At 38.8% G+C, this 27,296-nt stretch overlaps 2 protein-coding genes across 2 annotated transcripts; both read left to right on the top strand.

Annotated features, from left to right (window-relative positions):
• Window positions 1-5,539: 5,539 nt before the first annotated feature.
• LOC132106096 (fucolectin-4-like) lies at window positions 5,540-9,892 on the top strand. The gene is made up of 3 exons (XM_059511765.1): window positions 5,540-5,816; window positions 6,249-6,386; window positions 9,700-9,892. The coding sequence occupies exons 1-3, from the start codon at window positions 5,692-5,694 to the stop codon at window positions 9,701-9,703; spliced, it is 267 nt and encodes an 88-aa protein (XP_059367748.1). The 5' UTR covers window positions 5,540-5,691; the 3' UTR covers window positions 9,704-9,892.
• A 12,194-nt stretch (window positions 9,893-22,086) lies between these two features.
• LOC132106021 (uncharacterized) lies at window positions 22,087-24,089 on the top strand. The gene is made up of 2 exons (XM_059511652.1): window positions 22,087-22,174; window positions 22,795-24,089. The coding sequence occupies exon 2, from the start codon at window positions 22,806-22,808 to the stop codon at window positions 23,829-23,831; it is 1,026 nt and encodes a 341-aa protein (XP_059367635.1). The 5' UTR covers window positions 22,087-22,174; window positions 22,795-22,805; the 3' UTR covers window positions 23,832-24,089.
• The last annotated feature ends 3,207 nt before the right edge of the window (window positions 24,090-27,296 follow it).

Below are 27,296 nucleotides of genomic sequence, written 5' to 3'. Positions count from 1 at the left end.
CTTCACATTAATTCTTAATTATTTTGCAGTTAACCATTTTCATTTTGCACCTGTTTTTTTTTCCTGACCTGGCTGACCCAGTGAGCATTTTGCTGTCCAATGATCATGTCCTAACTTTGCAATTTCTGTATTGCATTAGTTTTGAATATTTCTCATGGGGATCTAGTAATTTTTGACTTTTCAGTCTGAATTAAACCTTTTTTTGGGCTCATTTTATCTGTAAAATAAAACATGCCTAAGAATTCAGCACTCCTGAATATAAGGAGTTTTTCACTTCCAGCCTTCATGCACAAATATATAGCACTTATAAATGATTAAATACAAAATTGATAGTAGTTATTCAGATTGATGTGGTTTGGAATTGGTAAAATGTGTTGAAAAAAAAATGTCATCAGAATATCAATGTGTCTAATAATTATGCATGCGGTGTAAAGTCGTTTTGCTAGAAGCAGGATACACAACTCAGACACGGAGATGGTTGTCATGGTAATAAACACCATAAACGGCAACCGTTCACATGTCCGTGTTTAATGTGCATCTGGTCTGAAAAGCATTTTAGAGGGCCGTTGGCTATTGGGGGCCCAAGGCAGTCGCCTACCTTTGCCTAATGGAAGTCCGCCTCTAAACCCACCACATCCCAAACCTGTGCTAACAAGCGGGACAGGATGATATAAAGTGAGCAATAAGCTGGCTTGTGCTGCTGGGTGATTTCTAACAAGTCAGAAGAAGTAACCAGCTGAAATATACTTAAATGGACAGAGGTAAGAGAGCCAGGAGGGGACTGAAGATGACTTTAAACCCAGGCAGAATTAGAGATGCTTGCTCTAATAGTTGTGATCTTATCCATAAAAAAACTCCAAACAATTTCATAGGTGCTCCCAGATTTATCAAAAACAGTGAGACAAGCAGAAATCAGAACTGGATTAATCACACGAAATAAACTTTAGGACTATGCTAAATCTATTCTTTTTGATGAGTTTAAATGCTTACATTTTTTAATATATATATATATATATATATATATATATATATATATATATATATATTACATTATATTGACCTATATTATGCTAATATTATTTTCAATAATATTATAAACCTAACCTAGGCCATATTATAACCTAATAAGTAATTGACCTTGTTTTTAATGGAGTCTCTTATGCTCATCAAGCCTGTATCAGTTATATATATATATATATATATATATAGTTTTAGTTGTGTTTTTGTGATGTAATGTACTTTGTTGCTAGATCTATTTGTGCTGTTTTTATGTTGAGCCTTTTGTCTGAAAACTATTTTCTACCCCAGTATGGATAGACAATAAAGCTTTTGAAACTGAATTGATATTTGAAATTGAAATGACTCTATATGGATATTAAGATGTGTGTGTATGTGTTAATCCCCATTTTCAAGTCCAAGGTGTAGCTCGTTTTGTTAAGTTGTGACCGTTATGTGCACATAACGAAAGGATATTACATAAGGACAGTCAAAAAGTGAATCTTAAGAAATAAGAACATATTAACAATGGCCACTTTAAATCATTTATTTATGATTTAGCATTCCACTTTTGATGAAAATAGTTATGTCTAGTCTTAATAATACTTTAATGCACATGTAACAAAACATATGATTAGTAAGATTATCAACACAATAGGTAATAGCAAATTGAAATATGTGGCCTAATTTGAAAACCATTGTCTCATCTTTTTAACACAATCATATACAGGTACATCTCCAAAACAAACAGAATATCATGAAAAATATATCTTTTTTTTATCTTTTTGTTTTAACCTATTTCAAAAAGTGAAACTTTAATATATTCTAGATTCATTACATGTAAAGTAAAACAGTTCAAACGTTTTTTTTTTCTTAGTTTTATTTTAACTTTGATGATTAGAGCTTACAGCTCATGAAAGTCAGAAATACAGCATCTCAAATTATTAGAATTTTCCTAAGATCAATCAAATAAAAGATTTGCAAAACAGAAAAGTCTAAGTTCCTTAGAGAAAGTTCATTACCCACTCAATACTTGTTCGCGACTCATTTAACACAAACTCCAGCATCAGTGAGGTGTGGGATGGAAGCGATCAGCACTATTGAGCCTTGAGCTCTTCTGTATTGTTGGATTTACTGTTTCTCATGTTTCTCTTGAAAATATCCCATAGATTCCATATGGAGTTCAGGTCAGGCATATTGGCTGGCCAATCAAGCACAGTAATATCATGGTCAGTAAACCCGCTGGAAAAGGAAATCAGCATCTCCATGAGGTTTGTCAGCAGATGGAAGCATAAAGTGCTCCAAAATCTCCTGGTAGATGGCTGCATTGACTCTCGGCTTGATAAAACACAACAGGCCAACAATAGCAGACATCATGGCCCCCCAAATCATCACTGTCTTGAAAAACTTCACACTAAACTTAAAGCAGCTTGGATTCTGTGCCTCTCCAGTCTTCCTCCAGACTCTGGACCTTGATTTCCAAATGAAATGCAAAATATGAAAATAGTACTCTGGAGCATTGAGCAACAGTCCATTTCTTTCTTCAGAGGCCAATGGGCAAATTTGGCCAGGATGCTGAGGTCACACCCCTACTCTTTTTGAAAGACATCTTAGGATTTTTAATGACCCCAGATAGTCAGGACCAGCCCTTTCAGTAATAACCTTCTGTGACTCAAAATCATGTTTTACCAAAAACAGCGCTGTATCTCCACAGTCTTCACCTTTTCTCTTGTCACCTCCATCTCTACGTGCAGACTGAGCTCATGCGTCATCTTCGCACCAGTTATTCAGCCAATAAAGTGTAGGCCTATGTATTTCAAAATTGTGTCTAGTACTATATAAATTACAAAGGTTTAATTGGCATCTTTATTTCAAATGACCCGACCGGCCGCGACCCGAATATCATTAAAAATATTTTTGGATGACTCGTAACCGCAGGTGACCGCAGGCACCCGCTCATTATGGATCAACCCGCGCATCACTGGCCCCCACATGTCTGCATCACTATGTGATAAGATTTGCATAACACCACCCAAATGTTCATGCAAAGAAAGAAGGCGTAACTTTTACCCTTGCTGTAGTATTGTTGCCACCGCCATGTCATGGAGACACTGTTTGTTTTGTTGTGAAAACGAAACTATTTTGTTTGTACTTCCAAACGAGAGTGATATCTGCATGGTCATGCCTAGAGCTTATCCGTGATGGTCACTAAGGAAATGCATCAACTTCGCATTGTGGATTGCCGGATCAGCTTTCACCGTGGCAAAGCGGAGTCCAGCCTGGGGTCGTTCTTTGAATCCGTCTGCCACGCCTTTCTCAACCCCCCATGTGTGATGATGTACTTTTCGTTGTGAAAGCGAAACTACTTTGTTTGGCCTTCAAAAGAGGACACAACTAGAAATCAGTGGTTAAGTTGTATTTACAACACTGCTCCAGAACAGTTCAACCCAAATATTTAGATGTGTGTGGCACATTTTATGGAAAACTGTTTCCTGAACCTGGTAAAGTAGCCTACAATGTCTACACAAAGGCTGTTTCTATAAAGTGAGGCAGTTCCAACTTTGCAAGGACAGTCTGGTGCTTCTGATTCACAGCCTGCAAGTAAGTTTTTTATATTTCAAAAATTTGCCACTGATGATTCAAACACAAGTTTTAATCAGTGTAGAGAAGCGCTTGTTGTTTGTCGTTTCTCGATTGCAAATACAGACATAGAACCTGGTTTTGTGTTTACATGCCGTGATATGCAATGCAACACATTAAAAAAACAGTATAAGTCATTATAATCAGTAATTATGTCCCCACTGGATGCTACAAATGCCTAGTTTGTAATGGGTTTTATTGTCCTTGACCTTAACGTGCGGTATTGGTTAAATCAACATGTTCAGGTTCTTTAGATCTCAGTTAATGGGCCATGCAACTGCACAAGATCTACTTCAGCATTTCAAAGTAAGCTTTCTTTAAACCACAAATCCAAGAACATCATCCTATGACTCCCTTGCAGAGGCATTGAATGACCCTCTTATAATGGCAAATTCATGGCTATCTACAGGGCCTTCTCCAACTTTCTGACTAAATATCAGACGGATGAGTCTGTGATGCCATTCATTAGCAAAGACCTGATCATGCTCATGAAGATAATAAATAACATGCCACAGAAGTAGTATATGTTTTCATTTAAATTCAATAATAATACATTGTACTGTATAAGTGTACTATATATGTTATGTATGTTCTCAGAGCCTGCTGAAGAACTTCATCAAGGAAGAAATCCTTAATGACATAACTGCACTGCAAATGGTCAGACTGGACACGACTGACAAGAAAGCAAGAAAACAACTAAAGAATTTGGACATTGGCTTTGGAGCAAGGGGTCATAAAGGTATTATGCCAATATCAAACAACAGTTAGGGTACAGGAATTTGGATAAACCATTTAGATAGTCTCACTGCTCTCAGTTCTTCCTGTTAGGAACTCCATAGTAGTTGGAGAGTAGGTGAACTCACTGTGTTGAAGTTTAGAAGGGACTGCATGGCCTGTTTGACTAACATCTCTGAAAAAATTAAATATAAATAATAAATGTGTAAAAAACATGTTTGACATCATTACAACTGATTCAACAATTTTGCATTCATTGACAAGAAACTATTTCCTAGATGTTTTGTGGGACATAACTATTAAACAGACAAAATATTTTGATCAACATGACATCAAATTGTTTTGAACTGAGAAAGTGACTGGATAATACTGGAACCTGAAACAGAAGAGGCTGTTGTTTCCCAATATGTATTTAGAAGAGAAGTCAATACTGCCCAGTCATTTTAGCAGTTAATTGATTTCGCAACACATACTTCACACAAAGAAACACGTGCTTACAAGAGCACAGAGGAGACCATATGTATCTATTTAAATAGAGAGAGAGATCACTCTACTCATTTAAGTTATTTTGATCTGAGGTTTAGGCACACAATACCTGAAGAGGAGACAGGTAAGGATCATGGTGGAAGTGAGAAAAAAAAAAAGATGTTTGAAAATTAATTTCTCCATGTGCTGATTTAACTTGCTGTATTCTTATTTCTGAGGTCAGCATGGATGTACTTGTGATTCTGTTGCTTGCACTTCTGCCGGGTCTGTGTGACCCTAAATTGACGGGTAAGTTTACGATAATTCATGTATATTTGTTAGTCTAACAGCATGCATTTACTTTTCTGAAGGCCACAATGTCTGATTGATTGTTGTGTAGTACTTTGCTCTTTGAGAGAAAATACACCTAACTGAGACCAACTCTTCTAGTTTGTGATTCAGTTTGGTTTATATTAATGTGTAAATAACTCTTTTTTTTTTTTTAGCAGACATGAGATCAAAAAGAAAAACTTCAAGTGAGTGTTGTCCATAACATTAAATGTGTTGTCATATACCAAATATCCTTAAAAATAGTTTCAATATGTCAAACATTTGGAATAATTCATTTTGATAGCATAGTTTTACATAATGTTACTCATGATACTGGTATTTATTCCATAAAAAAAATGGTAAACAGGGGATCTTGCTCTTGGAGCCAAAACAGCCCAATCTTCTACATTAAATTTCCTTGGATTGGCTAAAAATGCTGTAGATGGAAACAGAAATTCCAATTATCTGTATGGGTCATGCACTCATACTTTCCTTGAGAGTAATCCGTGGTGGAGAGTGGACTTGATGGGTGTTTACAAGATTTCCAGGGTTACCATCACAAATCGTGGAGACTGTTGTGGAGAGTGGCTATCTGGTGCTCAGATCCGTATTGGCAACAGCCTAAATAGCAACGGCAACAACAATGAGCTGTAAGGATCGCTCTCATAATTGTTATGTTTCACACCTTAAAAGGCATTTAATTTAATAGAGCTAACATGTGTCTTTTATACGGTGATCGAGAGAGCTCAACAAGCTGCAACTTCAGAAAACACATGCAAATAAAAAAAGCACCAGGAAATCAAGAAAACATCTTCATCAATTTGACAACACACGCGCTGCAAATGCTCATAACATAACCAAATAAAGAATTTTATCTTCAGCGCGTTTAGTTCTTTGTGTGTGTTGTGGGTATTTGCAGTGCGTTTCTTTATTTGTTCATGTTTTAGAGCATTTGCAGCATGCATGTTTTCAATTTGATTAAGTTGTTTTTAATTACTTTGCAGGTGCTTTTTTCTATTTGCAGTGTGTTGAGCTCTCTCGGCCACCATACTTTTTCCTTATTTCTCTGTGCTTATTTATAGGGCTACAACAATTTGGTCCATCCCAAATGGAGGCACTGAAACATATAAGTTTAAGCCTATTAAGGGACGATATGTCAACATTGTCATACCTGGGATTTTGAAAATTCTCATTTTGTGTGAGGTTGAAGTATATGCCAGGTAAATAAGACAACAAACACAACAAAGCTTGCACACTTTTACACACACACACACACACACACACACACACACACACACACACACACACAAATTATTACATTATTTCTTACATTTTAAAATACACTATCAGTCAGAAGTTTTGGACCGGAAAGATTGAATGTTTTTTAAGGGAGTATCTTCTGTTCACCAAACCTGCATTTATTTGATCTAAAGTACAGCAAACACAGTACAATTTTGAAATATTTTTACTATTTAAAATGTTTTCTATTATAATATATTTTTTATGTAATTTATTCCTTTGATTTCAAAGCTGAATTTTTGATCCTTCAGAAATAATTGTGATAATCTGATTTGCTGCTCAAAAATACAGTTATTATTATATTATGAAAAGAATATCATTTATCTTAAATAGATATATTTAATAATATTATAAATGTCTTTATTATCACATTTGATCATCCTTGCTAAATTATATATATATAAGACAACGAACACAACAAAGCTGGCACACTTTTACACACACACACACACACACACACACACACACACACACACACACACACTGTCACACACAAAACATATTATATATATATATAAAATGGTACAATGGGGCTAAAGGCACACCTTAAGATAACATGTGCATTTCACTGTGCCTAAATTTATAATTGCAGAAAATATATCTACTTTTCTATTGAACATTAATGGAGGAACAGATATTGTGTGAAAATAAATCATACAAGTCATTTATTTTGTTTAAAAATCTTATGAATGTATGAGATGGGAAGGGGGTCTTTAACCCCACACACAGGCTTCCATCCATCCATCCATCTTCTTCCGCTTATCCGGGGCCGGGTCGCGGGGGCAGCAGTCTAAGCAGAGAACCCCAGACTTCCCTCTCCCTAGACACTTCCTCCAACTCTTCTGGGGGGACACCGAGGCGTTCCCAGCCCAGCCGGGAGACATAGTCTCTCCAGCGTGTCCTAGGTCTTCCCCGGGGTCTCCTCCCAGTGGGACGCGCCCGGAACACCTTCCCGGGAAGGCGTCCAGGAGGCATCCGGAACAGATGCCCGAGCCACCTCAACTGACCCCTCTCTATGTGGAGGAGCAGCGGCTCTACTCTGAGCTCCTCCCGGGTGACTGAGCTTCTCACCCTATCTCTAAGGGATCGCCCAACCACCCTGCGGAGAAAGCTCATTTCGGCCGCCTGTATCCGGGATCTTGTCCTTTCGGTCATGACCCAAAGCTCATGGTCATAGGTGAGAGTAGGAACGTAGATTGACCGGTAAATCGAGAGCTTCGCCTTGCGGCTCAGCTCTTTCTTCACCACGACAGACCGGTACATCGACCGCATTACTGCAGAAGCTGCACTGATCTGTCTGTCAATCTCCCGTTCCATCCTTCCCTCACTCGTGAACAAGACCCCAAGATACTTAAACTCCTCCACTTGAGGCAGGAACTCTCCACCAACCTGAAGTGGGCAAGCCACCCATTTCCGACTGAGGACCATGGCCTCGGATTTGGAGGTGCTGATTCTCATCCCAGCCGCTTCACACTCGGCTGCAAACCGTCCCAGTGCATGCTGAAGGTCCTGGCTTGATGAGGCCAACACGACAACATCATCCGCAAAGAGCAGAGACGAAATCGTGTTGTCACCAAACCTGACCCCCTCCGGCCCCTGGCTGCGCCTAGAAATTCTGTCCATAAAAATCATGAACAGAACCGGCGACAAAGGGCAGCCCTGCCGGAGTCCAACACGCACCGGGAACAAGTCTGACTTACTGCTGGCAATACGAACCAAGCTCCTGCTCCGGTCGTACAGGGACCGGATAGCCCTTACCAAAGGGCCCCGGACCCCATACTCCCGGAGCACCCTCCACAGGCCGCCGCGAGAAACACAGTCGAATGCCTTCTCCAAATCCACAAAGCACATGTGGACTGGTTGGGCAAACTCCCATGAACCCTCCAGCACCCTGTAGAGGGTATAGAGCTGGTCCAGTGTTCCACGGCCTGGACGAAAACCACACTGTTCCTCCTGAATCCGAGGTTCTACTATTGGCCGGATTCTCCTCTCCAGTACCCTGGCATAGACTTTCCCAGGGAGGCTGAGAAGTGTGATCCCCCTGTAGTTGGAACACACCCTCCGGTCCCCCTTCTTAAAAAGAGGGACCACCACCCCGGTCTGCCATCCCAGAGGCACCGTCCGCGACTGCCACGCGATGCTGCAGAGGCGTGTCAGCCAAGACAGCCCCACAACATCCAGAGACTTGAGGTACTCAGGGCGGATCTCATCCACCCCCGGTGCCTTGCCACCAAGGAGTTTCTTGACTACCTCGGTGACTTCAGCTTGGGTGATGAACGAGTCCACATCTGAGCCCTCAGCCTCTGCTTCCTCAATGGAAGACGTGACAGCAGGGTTGAGGAGATCCTCGAAGTATTCCTTCCACCGTCCAACGACATCCCCAGTTGAGGTCAACAGCTCCCCACTTCTACTGTAAACAGCGTTGGTAGGGCACTGCTTCCCTCTCCTGAGGCGCCGGACGGTTTGCCAGAATCTCTTCGAGGCCGACCGATAGTCCTTCTCCATGGCCTCACCGAACTCCTCCCAGGCCCGAGTTTTTGCCTCCCCAACCACCCGGGCTGCAGTCCGCTTGGCCTGCCGGTACCTGTCAGCTGCCTCAGGAGTCCCACAAGCCAACCAGGCCCGATAGGACTCCTTTTTCAGCTTGACGGCATCCCTTACTTCCGGTGTCCACCACCGGGTTCGGGGATTGCCGCCTCGACAGGCACCGGAGACCTTACGGCCACAGCTCCGAGCGGCCGCTTCGACAATGGAGGTGGAGAACATGGTCCACTCGGACTCAATATCTCCAGCCTCCCTCGGGATCCGGTCGAAGCTCTGCCGGAGGTGGGAGTTGAAGATCTCTCTGACAGGAGACTCGGCCAAACGTTCCCAGCAGACCCTCACAGTACGTTTGGGTCTGCCGAGTCTGTCCAGCTTCCTCCCCCGACACACAGGCTTATTTTTTTATTTATTTATTTATTTATTTTTAAATAACACACAGGCTTATTTAAAAAAATACAATAATTTATTTTTGTTCACTAAATGTCATTCAAATATGTTAATATAAAAAATATATATATTTACTTTGGATCAAATAATTGCATGCTTGGTGAGCAGAAGAGACTCCTTTAAAGACATTAAAAATCTTACTGTTCATAAACTTTTGATTGGTAGTCTTTTTATTTGTATTTTTTCTTTGGTGAGAAATACTATGACAAATTTTTGGAAACAACAGTTTGATTACCTTGTCAGATGAAGAAGGATGAGATGAAGATAAAGGACTACAGTCAACTGAGATCCTAGAAGGGAAAAAGACAAAGAAAAAAAAAACTTACAATACTTTTCAGGCTGTGTAAAGGGCATTACACATATCTGTGTTATCTGTGTTTTGAATAAACTTGTTTTCAGTGTATTGAAAATGCACTTTTTATGCTGAAGAGCTGTTGTTTTTCAGTACTTAATAAATGTGAGTGATTTTGTTATAGTGCGGAAAGAAATAAAATTGTTAAAGTAATAATTCTATGATTAGTATTACACTGAAAAAAAAAAACTGCCGGACATAGAAGAACATAGAAGAAAACAATGCATTCTAGATAATATTTGCTCTTTCCTGCACTGTTAAAAAAAATCATTTTAGAAAATGGTAAAATGCATAGCAGTACAGGATACCAAATGTTTACTATCAATGCAGGGGTGTCAAACTAAATTCCTGGAGGGCCACAGCCAGTGGCGTACCACACATCTTAGAGGCCTTCCCACAAAGAACGAGATAGGCAGTGGCCCTTCCATCAGCAGTGATATCATATATGAAAATTTATTGTACACCTGGTGAATTTTTACATAATTTATTATTATAATTTTAAATATATTATTTTAATTGATAATTCAAGTTTATTTTTTGTAAAACGCTTTTAATGATACAAATCATTGCAGAGCAACTTTAAAGAAATTATGTTTCTACAATATTTAATAGTAGCTTATCAGTAGTGACTGTCAATTTATGTGCATATGGCAGAAATGTATGGAAAAATCAATTAAAGACGTAATCAGTCAGATGATGAACACTATTTACAGAGATTATTATAAGATGCAGTCACACATGTAGCAATAATTGTTAGTTCTGTTTGTTGATTCAAGGTTAGGATCATCTGGGGTCCTCTGAGGGTCAGCATCATCTCTTCTCAGGTGTTCTGGATCCAGACTTGAGCTTGTGTAAATCCTAGTTACATCCCGTGGCAAAACATAGAAACAAAATAGAGACATCATTAGCATAGCTGCTGATCCAACAAAGTAAAATTTATTAGTTTAACCCAAGCTAAAGAATAAAAATGCGCATTTGATCAGATATAACTGCAGTCCAAAATTATGAGATGCATTATTCGAATGCTTGGCGAAAGAGATGCGTTTTTAATCTAGATTTAAACAGAGAGAGTGTGTCTGAACCCCGAACATTATCAGGAAGGCTATTCCAGATTTTGGGAGCCAAATGTGAAAAAGCTCTACCTCCTTTAGTGGACTTTGCTATCCTAGGAACTACCAAAAGTCTAGCGTTTTGTGACCTTAGGGAGCGTGATGGGTTGTAGCGTGGTAGGTCCTTATAGGTAAGTAATAATATTTTGTAACTGATACAGAACTTAATAGGTAGCCAGTGCAGAGACTGTAAAATTGGTGTAATATAATCATATATCTTCTTGACATGGTAAGGACTCTAGCTGCTGCATTTGAACTACCTGTAGCTTGTTTATTGAAGAAGCAGGACTCCCCATTTAAATACAAAAAGTTGTAGCGATCGGACAGGTAGGATCTAAATAATCTGAAATCCTGTCCTTGAATACCTGTATAGTTTTGTAATCGATCTATGAGTATGTCATGATCTATGGTGTCAAACTAAGATCAAATAAAACTAGCAATGAGATGCATACTTGATCTGACGCAAGAAGCAGGTCATTTGTAATTGTAACAAGTCCAGTTTCTGTGCTATGGTGGGGCCTGAAACCTGGCATGGTGACTGCAGAAATGTCCACCAGAGCTGTTGCCCATGAATTAAAAGTTAATTTCTATAACATAAGCTGTCTCCAAAGGCGTTTCAGAGAATTGGGCAGTACATCAAACTGGCCTCACAACCGCAGACCATGTGTAACCACACCAGCCCAGGACCTCCACATTCAGCATCTTCACCTCCAAGACCATCTGAGACCAGACACCCAGACAGTTGCTGCAACAATTGGTTTGCATAACCAAAGAATTTCTGCACAAACTGTCAGAAACCATCTCAGGGAAGCTCATCTGCATGCTCGTCGTCCTTATTGGGGTCTCGACCTGACTGCAGTTCGTCATCGTAACCGACTTGATTGGGCAAATGCTCAATTCTAAAAACTTCCAAGAAGTGATAATCCAATAAAAGTGAGCTGCTGGAATGGTTAATCCTTTAAAAGCATCTCCTCAATCCAGATGCAGTGTTCGGTCAATGACCCTGTCTGTCATGCTGCTTGCGTTATACTGGTCTAGTTCCTTATCTTCAGACCCATTTACAGTTAAAGACATAAACACATTTAATAATTAAGAGGATTAAAATGGCTAAGACAACATGTAAAATCATTAAAACTCTAATATATAGATATAAAACCTTCTTAATATATATTGAGAGGTAAAAACGTGTCTTTGTGTGTCTGAGCAACAACTTTTTTCAATTTTTTGGGGGGGCAACAGCTTCTAATGTTTTAGAGAACAGTGTTGGCAGTCATTTCGTCTAGTTCATGTGTATTTATGGGTAAACAGAGCAGTTGAGATAAATCAGCCAGGTTATCTGCAAATCTATCTTTGGTGGCTGGAACAATAGTTCTGCCCAGACGGTAACGCCAACTCTACCATTTCCACGAGAGTTGCCCCTGGGACGTTTAGACAGCTGTCTGTGACTGTACCCCTTACGGCCAAAGGCCTAAGCTACATACCCAAACTTAATTGTTAGGGCTTCGGCCTGGGGTAGAGCTGCAGGCTTGGAACTATTGCCATAAACATTTCTAAAATGATTATATAAAACTATATTACCTGTAAAATTCATTAACTTTTTAAAATACATATAATTGTTCTTTTAAAGGTTTTTATAAATGATTTAAATGCTCTATGAATTATTTAAAAGTATAGTACAGTGCATTTCAATCGATTCAATGCAATATTTTTCATTTTGAAAACCAGAGTATTACCTAAAGAGGTAAGATCTGTAATCCTATAGCTCCACCTGGTGGCCATTCATGGTATTACACATTTGGTGTAGCTATCTGTGGAGCGCGAGAACTGAACAGACTGGGCATATGCCTACATAATGCCAGGTTCTCAAGCCCTGTCTGTGATGAGTATTTTTTCCGAGCCCATGTTAATGGATCAGAGCGTTCACACTCCACACAGTAAAAGATGTGAACAGAAAAGGTTAGAAATATTATTATTATTGTTGTCATTATATAGACTACTGTCAACATAAATGACAATCTTCAGCCTCTAACACAATGCTACAAAGCTATGCAACTAGGCTACAACAAGAATCTCTGAGACGGGTTAGCATTTTGGTTTAGAAATTGCATTACCACTCAAACTCTTATTGCGTTACTATCAGCAAACGTCTAAATCACTGATTAAGGGTAATTACACATATATCCTATTCACTGTTTTTTCCTATTCACTGTTTTTACTTTGTCACATGGTATTGAACGGGACCATTATATGAACTGGGCATTAATGAGATTAAATTCTAAATACATAAACATTATTTCTTACATTTAATAATATTTACGTGGATGATCTAAGTGAATTGTATCAAAATAAATCTTAACTAATGCACAGCAATTGATGGCCAGCTTTTTTCTTTGTCACTTCGATTGTGTTAGGTCTTTGAACTTTGGCAAAAACATTTTTTTTGTTGTCACCATTATCTCCTTGTGTCAGTATGCCGTTTCCAGGGTAACAGTGACGCCATATTACTCGCAAATATTAAATAAGTTTAAATAAATCTTTGTTTAAACGACTGGTTCTTGAATTCTAAGATTTATAATCTTTAGACACCAAACACTATGCTATATATATATATATATATATATATATATATATATATATATATTTATATATATATAAATAATTTTTTTTTTTTTTTTTTTTTTTTTAAGCGAATGTGCTCAACTGGAATAGTCCCAGGTCCACAAAACCAAATTTCATTCATAATCGGCCTGACAGTCGTGAAGTGTGTTCTCTGCTTTAGAGAGCAGACTCTACAAGATCATCACAGATCAGATTTTACTTATCACATGAGGAGAAGATGATTGAGGTGAGACCGACAATACGATGACAGAAGAGTTTCAAAACGACAAGCAAATGCACCAGTTTTAAAAACATTTTGGATTTTGAAAAGCCTGTTGTCTTCTGCCATTTATCTAAGGTGATATTGGATTTTTTTTTAGACATTTGTTTAAAATGTAAACAATTTTCATTTCATTTTAAAGTGACGGACACATCTGTGCTTCTAAAGTTATATGCTTATTGTTTTATTAAAATGTGAATAGTCTGTTAATATGATATTCCATACATTATCAGAGCTTGCTAGACAGTTATTATATTTGTAGACATTATTAGACAGATGAATCAATAGATTATTATTAATATTAGATCCTATTTATTACTTTATCATTTAAATTATTCATAAATATATACATATAAACAAAAACATATATAAGTCGCACTGGACTATAAGTAGCATTAATTTAGACCCAAGAACCAAGAGAAATCATTACCGTCTCCAGCCGCTAGAGGGCGCTCTATGTTTTCAGGTGTAGACTACAGGAGCACTGAGCAGCATAGAGCGCCCTCTCGCGGCTGTAGATGGTAATGTTTTCTCTTGGTTCATTTCTCTCGGTTCATGTCAAATTAATTTTGATAAATAAGTCGCACCTGACTATAAGTCACAGGACCAGCCAAACTATGAAAAAAAGTGCGACTTAGTCCAGAAAATATGGTAATAAATAATCGTATGCCATATACAATTTGGCATTAAAAAAAAAATGCCCTACTAAAGTAGTGACATGCCCAGTAGATGGCAGCTATTTAAACACTGTTGTAGGGCAGAGATTCCTAAAATGTTTGTCAGCTGAAAAATTTGACAAATTTTTTTGAAGTCCCCCTGAGATTTTAAATTATATTTTAATACTTTATCAACACATTGCAATTTCTCAATTCTCTGATCTCTGATATTCATCAAATAGCCTGCAGGTAACAAAATATTATTGATTTTTATTTTAAGATTATTACAATTGTACATATTTAAAGGCTTTTCATAAATACACAACTCCTGTTTAGGAAATACATTTTAAAGTGTTATTACTGTAAACATATATTTGTTTATTTTCATACAAATAATAAACACAGACAACTAAAAGACACAATTGATTATAGGAAACCATTAAATTAATTTATTTAAAAAATGTCAGTATAAAATGCATGTGTGGTCTTAAAGGTACAGCTTGTAGGACCTGCCACTAGAGGGCGCACTACCAAAACAATAACAATTGCGTGGTTTGATGACGTTAAGAAGGAGCGTGGGATGATGGGATTTGATGTGTTCTAACCCAAACGCTGACGGCCATCAATCAGACGGAAAAATAAATCATGGATTTAACAGATGCAAAGATGCGATCAGACTATGGATCAGATGCGTCCTCGCGCAGGTCTAGAGACGCGATGCCCCGCGTTTGGCGTGTATGCCCCATAATACTAATCTTGTTGCTCGTTATAATAGCATATGTTTTCTGTAAAAGTATGAATCAAAACAACTCACCTGTCGAGTAAAACACAAGCGAGATCGGCATCTCTTTCTAGTTGAAGTTTGTCGCGAAGCTCTCTCCATCTAGAAAATGCAACACCGATATTAATCCTCGCTCTTTCTCTCCTCTTGTCCCAAACTCTTCTTGGTTCATTTGGTTGGCCCATACGCTTACGTTTACGGGAGCTGTCCTTGTTGACAGAACCAGCGGCAGACGGTAAAAAGTAATTATGTTCCATAAATAAGTAACACAATCCACCATAAAACGTGCAAGAAGCAGTAAATAAGGAACTGCTTGAAGCAAGCTAGTTGTTTGCTGGATGCTAGACACTACTTCCACATTTGTCCAGGACACTGTTGTGATGTGGTTTCTACGTCAGTAAAGGCGGTCATAAAGGGTAACTAACGTCATTGACAGGCGACTGCACTGCCCCGTGTCACTGTTTAGAATGGGATTTTTCTCATAATTTACAAGTAGTTGAAAACGTTAGAGATATTGTTAGTAATCAGCTGGACAAAATATATAACACTAGCCTAGTGGTTTTTGGATTTCACTGCAAAATCCTACAAATTGTACCTTTAAACAAAACACAATCATTTTATTTACAGGAAAAAACACCACATACAGAATTCTGCTGTGTTGAACTGTCAAGTTCAAAGATTATTTTTCTGAATTTGACAGTGACTTCATTGAGACTCAGCAGGGCAACAATAGGCTGATGACACAGGCGCTACCAAGACACTGAAGCCATGAAATTCAGATCCTCATTCTGCTTTACCTCTGGCATGTGGGCCATCTTACCGTGTGATGACAGATGTTGGGTTAAAGTACCCCATATCCCAAATATTCAGTATTTTTATTTACATACCTAAAATACATATTTTAGAGTCAACGTTATGCACTAACAGCTAAAAGGCTTCCTACTAGCAAAACTTAACAACTACCAGAGTTTTTTTGAAAGGTAGAATGCAAAATGTTTAAAAACAAGCATTTCAGTCAATGCAATTTATGTAATATTTTAACCTTTAACCCAGGGGAAAAAATCAACCTGCTGCAACAGTTTAAAATCAGCCCAAGTCCATGCAACAAAAAAAAATGCTGATTTGGCAGCCCTGCATCCAACACGAGCTGCATGCGGATTCCAAAGTGATTTAAATGCTCCACAGCTCCCTGATGCATGAAAATTATATTCTATATTATAATGTTTGTGTGGGCAGGCAGTAATAGTCAGAAATTCAGCAGAAGTGGGATTAAGAAAACAGTCCCACGCAGGGCTTTAATACAAATATGCAAACGATGAATGGAGTAAAAGTCGAATCTCTGACATTTTGGGACACATTTTTTTTTGGTACAAAAAGAGGACATCTCTGGGGGAAAAGAGAACATATGGTCATTCTACCTATTGTCAGACTATGTTTCTTACAACCAGGCCATGCTGAATGTGGCTTTTACAAGCAACATGCCATGCTAGGTGAGCAAAACAGGCTGGAGGGCTTTTTTCTTTAGGGTCTTGGAGATTTGCTCCCTAGTTGCTGCATGCTACACAACATTTGTCAGGCCACTGGTGACATCCAGGAGGAAGAGGACCATGAGGATGGGGAAGCAGAAAACAGAGAGCAACAATATCAGGGCCAGACATGCAGCACAACTCTCAGCCCCTGAGGAGCTGCCTGCAAGAGCACGATTATAGTTAGCTTAGGTTATGTCTGTGTGAGTGAATATGGATGAGCGTATATATAGTTATACAAATGTAATGAATTCTGGGTCTTCCGATTGTGTGTGTGATGTATGTAATTCTCATATATTCAGGTTTAGTTTCGGGTATATTCGCACAAGTATTTAAAAACCTCATCAATTAGATGGCAAGCTGCTAAATTTGTACATTTTCATGTTTATTGTAGGATTAATGGATGAGTGGTAGATAAGTGGGTGCAATTGCAAATAATCTTTGACAATAATTCAAAGTAATCAATGTAAATAAATGATACAAGACTTCATAATCATGTTAAGTAACCTTTATTTACAGTTTATTGACAAGTTTGTCAAAAAGAGCAAGGTAACTCTCTCTTCCTCCTTAGTAGCTGCCTGTGTTTCTCTCTCCTCTCTCAGAAATTCGATGAGGTCAGATGAACTATGCCTCTTCCTCTGTGATGGGAGGGGCCAGACGAGGAAGACCGCAGCCTGCAGCATCCTACTGCAGTCATGACACTGTACCACCAGAAACAAGAAAACACTCTTTTTGTCTCACACACACAGAAGATACAACAAATTTTTACTTTCTTGACTTTGCAGAACACCACACATTTTCTACAACATTTTTGATTAACGGGCCAAGTTGAAGCCCGATACAACAGGCATCACAAACTAACAAGAAACATCATCGAGCGCACCTTCGGGATGTTAAAGATACGCTGGCATGCCATTTTCTTGAGGGCCTTGGGGATCAGGCCACTGTGCCCCAAAAGTAAGTGGTGCCTGCTGCATCCTCCACAACATTTGCGTGATGGGAGGTGATCTCCAGGAGGAGGAGGAGGAGGAGGAGGAGGAAAGCCATGGACAAGATGGCAGCAAGGATGACATGGAGAATGCAGTAGTGGATGAAGGGGACCGGTCAGAAAACCATCTTCAAGGAAATCTTGCCGCTCAGCTTACTTCTCCTGAGAAACTGACTACATCTAGACAGTAGCCTAAACCTATCCAGATGATGCCATGTTCACTAAAAGATGAACATAAACAGGTTAACAATATTTGCACATTAGATCATATGCACAAATTTTAATTGCCTAATGTACTATTGTTGCCATTATTTAATAGTGTTGAAGGGAGACTGCCGATTGGTTAACTAGAATCACCTGATGTATGGTGTTTGTTATATAACCTTTAAGAGACAAAGAATTTTCTTTTTTTTATTGTCGATTTTATCTCCTGCTTTAATTCTAATAAAATATTTTAAGAGTGCAGACCGACCTCTGGAACATGGGTGTGTAGGCACACATTATCTGCAAATAAGTACTCCAGTAAAGTCACACATATTTAATGCCACTTTATTCAAGAGAATAGCTTCTCAGTTTGAGGAAACAGCTTTACAGTATTAAACATGAGCAACAGTGACAGTGCCTCATTTACACAGAAGAACGTGTGTTCATCCTTTCACCTGCAGAGATCTTACCTTGACCGACTCAACAGAATAAATTAACTAAATAAGAGCTCCGCGTAAAAGAAGACGGAGCCTCAGAACACACCTATTGCGTTTTTGTTAAGGAACAATGGAACAATGATTTTGTTACATTCTTCAATTTTACTTGAAGTATAATGGGGTCTTGTGAGGCAAAACAATAAAGAAAGAAAGAATGCAAAGTTGGCCATGAGTAATTTTTTATCATACTTGCATTATACTATAAATGTCTTTAAATCCAAAACTAGATGAGATGTTTACACCAAATTTCACACACATATGTGTGGACAAACCTAAGAATTGGTGGGATTTTGCTTGTTTTAATTGAACAAAACATGAAAATTCCATTAACTATTACAGTATTATGATATTAAAAATTCCATTAACTATAACAGTATTATGGTATTAAAAAAAAACTATTACACGGCTCTGTGGAATACCTGATTCTGACTGGGCAGTCGCGACATTCTGAGGTATATTATACCTGGATAACAACCTGTAAAAGCTAATAACACCGGCTCATCCGGGTAACAGCAGTCGGTGCTGCACTATTGATTGAACTATTTATTTTCTTGGTGGAAGCTTTGCATTTGTTTAGCTAATAAAATATTACAACTATTTAAAATGGTGTACAATTGTTTAATTATGTTATCCTGGTATCGCGGACACGCACTCATTTCATACAAACCCAGCTGCTGCCATTTTGCTACGATTGTTTTGTACACTGTAATGGATTATAAGAGAACTAACAAGCTGGTAAGGTTTTAAAACATTTTAGTCTCGATTATTTTATTGCCTTAATTATTTTGTGGTGAAATGTTGTGTAATACGTGGTTTGTCTGCACCGTTTACCATAAATGTCTGTTTAGTGATGTGTCGTTCGTGAACGAATCGTTTTTTTTTACTAATCTTTTAGGTGAACGAATCGTTCTCGTTCACGTAATCCACTGACTCATATTTCTCGTACAGTGAAGTTCCTCCCTCCACAGCAGCGCGGCGCTATAAGCAGCACATGCACAGCTCGGTGAACAGGGTAGCTCTGTGAACCATTTCATCCTGTCAAAGAGTTACTCAACCTCAACCCAATAGCCTTCAAGTATGAGATGTGACGGAGCATGTGATTTGTTGAATGTATTGAACGAATACGCCCTTCACTGAACGAGTTTCATATGAGTCTGAACGAGATCGAGAGACATCATTTGTGAATGAAATGACTGAACTTGTACACATGTCGTTCGTGAACGAGTTGAATGATTTAGTAAATCTCGTTCGTGAAGGAAATGACTGAACTGGTACACGTCGTTCGCGAACGAGTTGAATGAACGGATACATGTCGTTCGTACCGGTACATAGCTTATCGCATTCGTGAACGAAATGAATAAGAGTAAACCAGGTCAGTTGGCCATTTAGCATGTCAATCTCACAAAATGCAAAGCACAGTTATAGGTACTGTGCACATATGCTTGTTTTCATATTTAGCATACAAAACATAACTCCAAGTTTAATCCACGATTTATGAATGTGTATATATAATATACGAACTGTCTGACCAAACAATTATAATGCTAATTATGCAAGAAAACCTTGCGCTTTTTCATCTGAAAAACGTAATTAGACTTTATATATTGAATGCGTTTATGCACACATTTGAATAAAACCAAATCAGTTTTTGTAACAAGTGAATACGATCGTTGACTTAAGACATAACACATAAGACACTCTTTTTCGCCACCTGCAGGCATATTTTGTGTAATACGAAGAAACTGAACAAATCAGTGAACGAATCTGAACGAATCATTTTGGTGAACGAACTGAAAATGAACGAATCTCTTGAAAGAATCATAATGTCCACCACTAGTTTAGTTTGAATATACCGCTTACTCGCAACTGCTGTCTTAACAGAAGCTTTGCGTTCAAATATTTCAACTCAAATCAATATTTCACATTTAATTATTTACTTCTGTGCAAGTAGCTGTGTAATAAGAGGAATAATGTACATCCAGCTGGTTGCTCTCACAGAATTAACCCCTTCAGGCTGATACAAGACCCAACATGAATCACCCTGTCAGGGTTTATTTTGCAAGAACAACCAACTGGATGTACACATTAGTATCCCTTACATATTGCATTGGTGTAGCATTATGAAACTCAGTATGTGCCACCGGCATTTTGCCCTGAAGGTACATAAAAGGACCACCTTGTGGTCAAAATTTTTAATGAAGAAAAATGCTAAAAACTTTACCGTATTTTTCTGAATATAAGTCACACCTAAGTATTAGTCGCATTAGTCCAAAAATACGTCATGACAAGGAAAAAAACATATATAAGTCGCACTGGACTATAAGTTGCATTTATTTAGAACCAAGAGAAAACATTACTGTCTACAGCCGCGAGAGGGCGCTCTATGTCTTCAGTAGTAAACTACAGGAGCACTGAGCATCATAAAGCGCCCTCTCGCGGTTGCAGACGGTAATGTTTTAACTTGATTAATTTCTCTTGGTTCATGTCAAATTAATTTTGATAAATAAGTCGCACCTGACTATAAGTCACAGGACCAGCCAAACAATGAAAAAAAGTTCGACTTATAGTCCGGAAAATATGGTATATGAATTTGAGCTGTTGTAATGAGACAATGCGTCATGTTGAAAATGTTTATTCTGCCAGCAAAACTTCATGTCTGCCATGGAAATGTACTGTCAACACTGTTTGTGATTCCCAAATAAAATGGCTTAGAAACTGAAAAGTTCTATCATTTATTTCTGAAGAACTAAATCCCACAGCATCACTACTAGTAAAGAAACACTGCCAGGTAGAATTAATTCACACACACAATCGCTCTCACTAATGCATTAATATGAATGTGACATTTACTGTGCTACTTTATCTGTATCTTATTTAGAACGAGCAGAAATCTGTGAGAAATATAATGACTCAAAGGCAAAATAACTAATAAAAAATTAGCTGTTATAGGAGCAATAACCATGTGGGCAGTGCTGTTTCATATGCCATAGCTGTGCACTAAGGTTTTTTTCACCTCTCCAAGCTTATGTTCATTAATGACGTCATCAGTGATAGTCGACTTCGACTCGACTTTCATCACATCAGTCAACTTTAAAAAATCATAAGTCGTTCAATCCGTTATGTATGACACTTGAAGCTGTATCTCTGCAATGCTTTGTTAAATTGCCACCAAACTTTGTATGTGTCATTGCTACTTTACTCTGAGCACACTGCATCACAGCAATCAATAATTTTATCTTAAAGCACCTTAAAATGTTGTCACTTGCTCATTGTTGCAGCTGGTCTGATGCCCCCAGTCATGGTGGCATGTCTTTTAATGCCTTCTTTTGCTTGGCCCCTCAATGACTGCTTGCAGCTATATTTCTTCTCGTTTTACTTTCCTTCAGTGATTCTGCTTGTCATTGTCCCTAAGGCTCAGTGGATCTCCCCTGTGTAATTTGATTGATAGCCAGCCCCCTCCCACCCCCATTTATCTGAGCCATGACTGTGCAGGACTGCAGGTTTATTTAAGGTCATGTGATATCCTGGAAAAAATAGCTGCAATCTGACGTCACTGCCACCTTCTGATCCATTCTGATTGGACTGCTTGCATCTTGCATAATGATGTACCGTTCTTTATAAATGGCCAATGCAGTGACACAAGAATACAGCAAAGAACTTCAAGGAAAGAAGACACAACTGCAATACAGAAAACTTCAGCTTGCTGTTTGGAAGTCAGCTTCCTAAGGTTTGGCTTTTTTAACATTGACATTTATTCACTTAGCACATGCTATAATCAAAACCCAACAATACATTTTTGGTTCCTACTAGAAATGTTAATTTTGTCAGACCATTCCCAGAACATAGCTTAATTTTTATTGTATTTTTTCCGCTATTCAGAATATTTGTTGTTTAAGTTGTGCATAATTGTGCAGGTTATTAGTCTAAGTTAATAGACACTCTAAAACGTTTAACACCAAAACGTGTGACATGGCTTATTAAGATGATGATGTTGCACTGCAGGCAAACAGTCCAGATTGGGATGCAAGCCCAAAATGCAGTAGCAGAGTCAGGATGTTTCCTAGGGGTGGCCAGAGAGAGAACAGATGCCAGACTGGCGTGGCACAGAAATCTTCATTATTTCAATATAAAAATGTGTTTGACCATAAAGTACTGGACTATTTTAGTGCCTGAATACAGTTTAATTCTACTTAATTTTAATTGAGATATTTGTAAATTAAGTTCTAATGAGTGAATATGACACCATATATTTTTATTGCTCAGCTTGGTTCTGGTTCTTATACATTCATACAGCATTCCACTGAGTATGTGCAGGTGATTAAATTTTTGATTGATTCTGTGTTGCAGGTTCAGGCACGATGAGCGGCATTATTCCCAGGAGCAAAGCAAAAGGCACTGACATCTGTGCATTTAACAAATATTATTATATAATCCGCTCTGACCTCGGCTGCTATATGCAGACAGGTAGTTTAAATAAAGGTGCAGATATCTCTATTTTCAGTCTGCACCCTGCCTGCCAAAATGGAGACCATTACATTGGTGGAGATAGCTACTTCCACATCATCAATGGCAATTCCTGCCGCAGAGTCACAAACATGTCGACAGACAGCGATGCTGTAGTTTTCAGCCTTCATCCCAACTGTCAGGGTGGAGACCACTACTTCGCAGCCCATGGCTATTTTTACATCATCTTCCAAAAAAAAGGCACTTACCGGAAAGCAACGAACATGACTAAAGACATGGATGCTGAAGAACACACCCTGGATACCAACTTCAGAAACGGTCTGTATTACTGGAGCCCACCATCCAAGAAAACTGGCTTCTGCTTTCTCAAGCCTGCCTCAGAGTGGGGAGTTGAGTACTGCACCGGTCCTGATCTCAGCACAGACGAGAGCAGTGCTGTCTATTCTGTTCATCCTGATGTTCTTAACTTCCTTCCTGGTGGGCTGTCTGTAACTAAAGGCCCAGCCATTGGTATGTGGGAGAATATTAAAACCATAACTAATGACAGCAGTACACCGGTGACATGGCAAAAGAAGATCAGTAAAATGGTTGGATACAATAAGGAGAAAATTGCCCAGATCACTCACAACTGGAAGATAGAAAAATCAGCCTCGGTTGAATCTGAAGAGCTTGCAAAGTTAATTGCGAAGTTGCAGTTCTCCTTTTCTGCTGAACATGGAGGGTCGCATGTCAGCACTGAAAACGAAAGCTGGAAAGAAGCAACTGAAGAGGAAGAGCAACTCACATTTGGGCTGAAGCCAAGGGAGCGTTTATATCTGTGGCAGCAAAAACTGTGTCTTGGTCAAGAACCAGTGTTGTTCTGCTGTGATTTAAAGATTACCAATGAGCCGAACCCTCCAACTTCACCTGCACAACCATGAATATCTACATTTCAGGATCGCTGAACTCCAAGGATAACCAAGTGCTTTTCATTTCAATACATAAGCAATACATTCTCAAGTAATTATTTAGATATATGCATGTACCGGTTAAAATTAGTCAGGAATAATTTCATATAGCAAAGAGATTTTTCAGTTACAGATGATGTAACTACAATTACTGAAACTTTGTTTTTATGATTAAAAGAATCTGATAATGTTATTTTGAATCTCACGAAAATTAAATAATGCTGCATACTGCTCTTGAAGTCTTGGTGTTTACTCTTTCTGTTTCTTTAAACTTTATACTGATTTGTGCTGTTTGGGAATGTGGATCTGTCAAACACACACTTACATCTGCTACATGTCTGATGAAAACCAAAGAGTTGCACAATCACAACTGTATGCTTGTTCTTTTGATCCATTTATCATACACCTCACAAGTTCCACAACAGAATAATGTCTGACCAGCAAATGACTAACTAAAGACCAGCACATGACCAACATAAACCAGCAAAGGACTAGCTCAAACCAGCATCCCAGCTTCAAAATATACCTAACCAGCATATGCTGGTTTTTTGGACAGGGTGCTCTCCTAGCATACTTAGACAAGATATCAAACTTTGAAATGTATATTTGAATTAAATTCAGTTTATTTATAAATTATATAAAAAAATCTTGGTTGGCCAACAGTTTCTTTATATACCTTTGAAAAATAATAAATAAAAATGAGACCGATAAAAGAAAATACATATACTTTTAACAAAGATTTCAATTCAGCAAATGCAGAAGCTGTTCTGCGAAGGCTCGATCATGGAACTAACAGGAAGTGACAGTTGTTTGGAAACTGAAGTGATGTAGATGGACTACAGGTGCTGCAACAAGCAGATTGGATAGAGGGTAAATTATTAAGAGCTTTAAAATCAAAGAAAAACATTTTTAAGTCAGTTTGGGATTGGACTGGTAACCAAGCGTAGGATTGGTGTGGTATGGTCACGTTAACGGGTTCCCATTATTGGATGGGCTACTGCTTTTTGCACCATTTGGAGATGAGAAATGAAGGAAAGAGGTAACCCGATATACAGTAGTCTAACTGGTAAAGATAAAAGCATAGTTGTTAGTTCCAAAACTTCGCCTTCTTTAAAACTTATACTACTTTTGTATAAAAGTAGTATCAAAGATGATAAAAACTTATAGTTTAATACTATTGTCTTGGTAAATTAAATTTATTCATTGCATTCAGGCTAACATTTTTTATGTAACATATTCCCTGGGAATCAAACCCACAACCTTGCGCTACTAAAACAATGCCCTACCACTTGAGCCACACACTAAATATGAATCCTAAAATAGAATCCTAGGTCTTTAAAGTTCAGCTACAAGTCAATTCACTGACATTTTTTCTGACATAAGTCTTTTTGACATGGACATTTTTGTCCACTGTGGACCTGTTTGTAACTTTTTTTTTATTGACGTACAAGGATTAAGTTTGGTCTCATTTTAAAGATATGCATCGCAAATTATTGTTTAAGTAAAAAATCAAATTAAAAAAAAGATTACAGAGGTTTAATGAAAATGAATTATTCTTACTCTAATCCTGCTCGAAAATTATAGCCATAAATCTAAACAATTTGTCTTCCAAATTTGAGGTTGATATCTCAAAAAATTAGCTTTCGTAAGATTTTGTTTAGGCACAGTACCAAAGTTTCCCCATTAGATGCCAGCAAAACTCTGATTTGCAATCTTTTTTAAAATATTGCAATAAATATTATATTGTGAGATTTTTACATTGTTACATCCCTACGAATAATTAATCTGATTAAAACATTTAATTAGAGAAGCACGAAAATTTTGGTGAATGATTCATATTTTATTACTTTTGGTATAATGTATTGACAGGAACAAGGTGGTGAAGTTGAGGCTTTCACAGCAATCAAACAAATGAACGCAACTGCACACACAAGAAACATAGTGTGGTAAGAAGTTAGTTTATATATTTAACGTGTCACGACCAAGAGAGCTCGTGGGAGTTCCTTTTCAGGAACTCGAGCTGCGTCGAAACGCTTTTGGGGAACGTCCCTGATGAGACCGACTCTGAATATCGTGTGCAATCAGTCCATCGGAAAGGCGTGACGTTACGGGCGGGGTGACGTAGCGATCAGGAAGCTATAAAAGCACGTGCCGTGCAGCTGGCTTCAGCTTCGAATCTGTCAGCAAGCGCTCTGTGTGTGCATGTCAAAGTCTGTCCTGTTGGTCCAATTTTTTGTTGTCTGTCCCTTAGCCATTAAAAGATCGCTAAAACAGCTCAATATGCCAAAACAAAAGCAAAAGACCTAACATATGAAGGGCGATTCCAAGCCACGTTATAGATTGTGTGTTCCTCCCTGCCCTCGCTACATTACGAGTGGGGATACACACAGTTTGTGCGTGGCTTGCCTGGGATCGAAGCATGCTGAGTCGGCTCTCGAGGGGGCCGACTGCCCGCATTGTGAACGAATGCCAATGCGGACGCTTCGATCCCGCAGGGCTCTCTTTGAGAAGTGAGCCTTCGCAAGCGTTCCTCGCGATGCCGGTTCCGCTTTCGCCAAGGCGAAGCCGCGCCGGCATTCGTTGGGTTCGCAGATCGATCTGCTGGAAGGTATGGAGACGGGCACATCCTTATCTCCTACCGTTCCCACCAGATCTGCCTGATTCCGGGGTTTGGAAGCCCGAGCTTCGGCTCTTCTCCCCGAGCGTCGGGCTTGACGCTCTGCCTTTCTTTCTCCGAGGAGATTGACACGGAGGGCGTAGGCGAGCTTGTAGTTGCACAAACAAAGTTGCATAAGCACAGTATAAAACAAACAGTGTCATTACGGGCAGCGTTAGTGAGCAGCTATTTAATCTCCGAGGGGATTAATATTGTTTGTGTGACTAAGCTATTCGCGCGCTGTCGAGGCAACGCGTGTATTACATCATTTTCAGTTTTGATGTGAATTTTTCCATACCCGACCGCGTGTCTGGTTATTTTAACTCCATTTAATAAGCAGGAGTTGGTTCTATCACTTCAATGTGTACTTTATCACAATCTAGACCGTGTTTACTTGTCTGATTGTTTGATTATTTTTAAATTCTGAGGAATATGACTCTGAGAAGTCAATATATCACTATATGTGTACTTTATCACAATCTAGACCGTGTTTACTTGTCTGATTGTTTGATTTCACTAAATTCTGAGGAATATAATGACAGTTATTTGACTCATGAAGTTAGATGTACTGGAGGGACTGCTGGGCGGGAGCAGCCCCCTCCGCGTACAAACAGTCACGACTACAGAGGGCAGCCCCTACTGGGGTAGAGCGGTGTCCACCTCATTACACGGTGCCCGTCTCACATCAGTGCCCTCGGGAGGTGGGTCTGCCAACCCTGCCGGAGTTTCAGGGTGCAGCGGCCTCCAGCGAGCACTACTCAGTTATTTCCGCCCGTGAGCAT

Source organism: Carassius carassius, chromosome 1 (assembly GCF_963082965.1).
Source record: "Carassius carassius chromosome 1, fCarCar2.1, whole genome shotgun sequence".
Classification (NCBI taxonomy): Eukaryota; Metazoa; Chordata; class Actinopteri; order Cypriniformes; family Cyprinidae; genus Carassius; species Carassius carassius.
The sequence above is the reverse complement of the archived record's forward strand: the minus strand, read 5'-3'. Positions and strand labels throughout refer to the sequence as shown.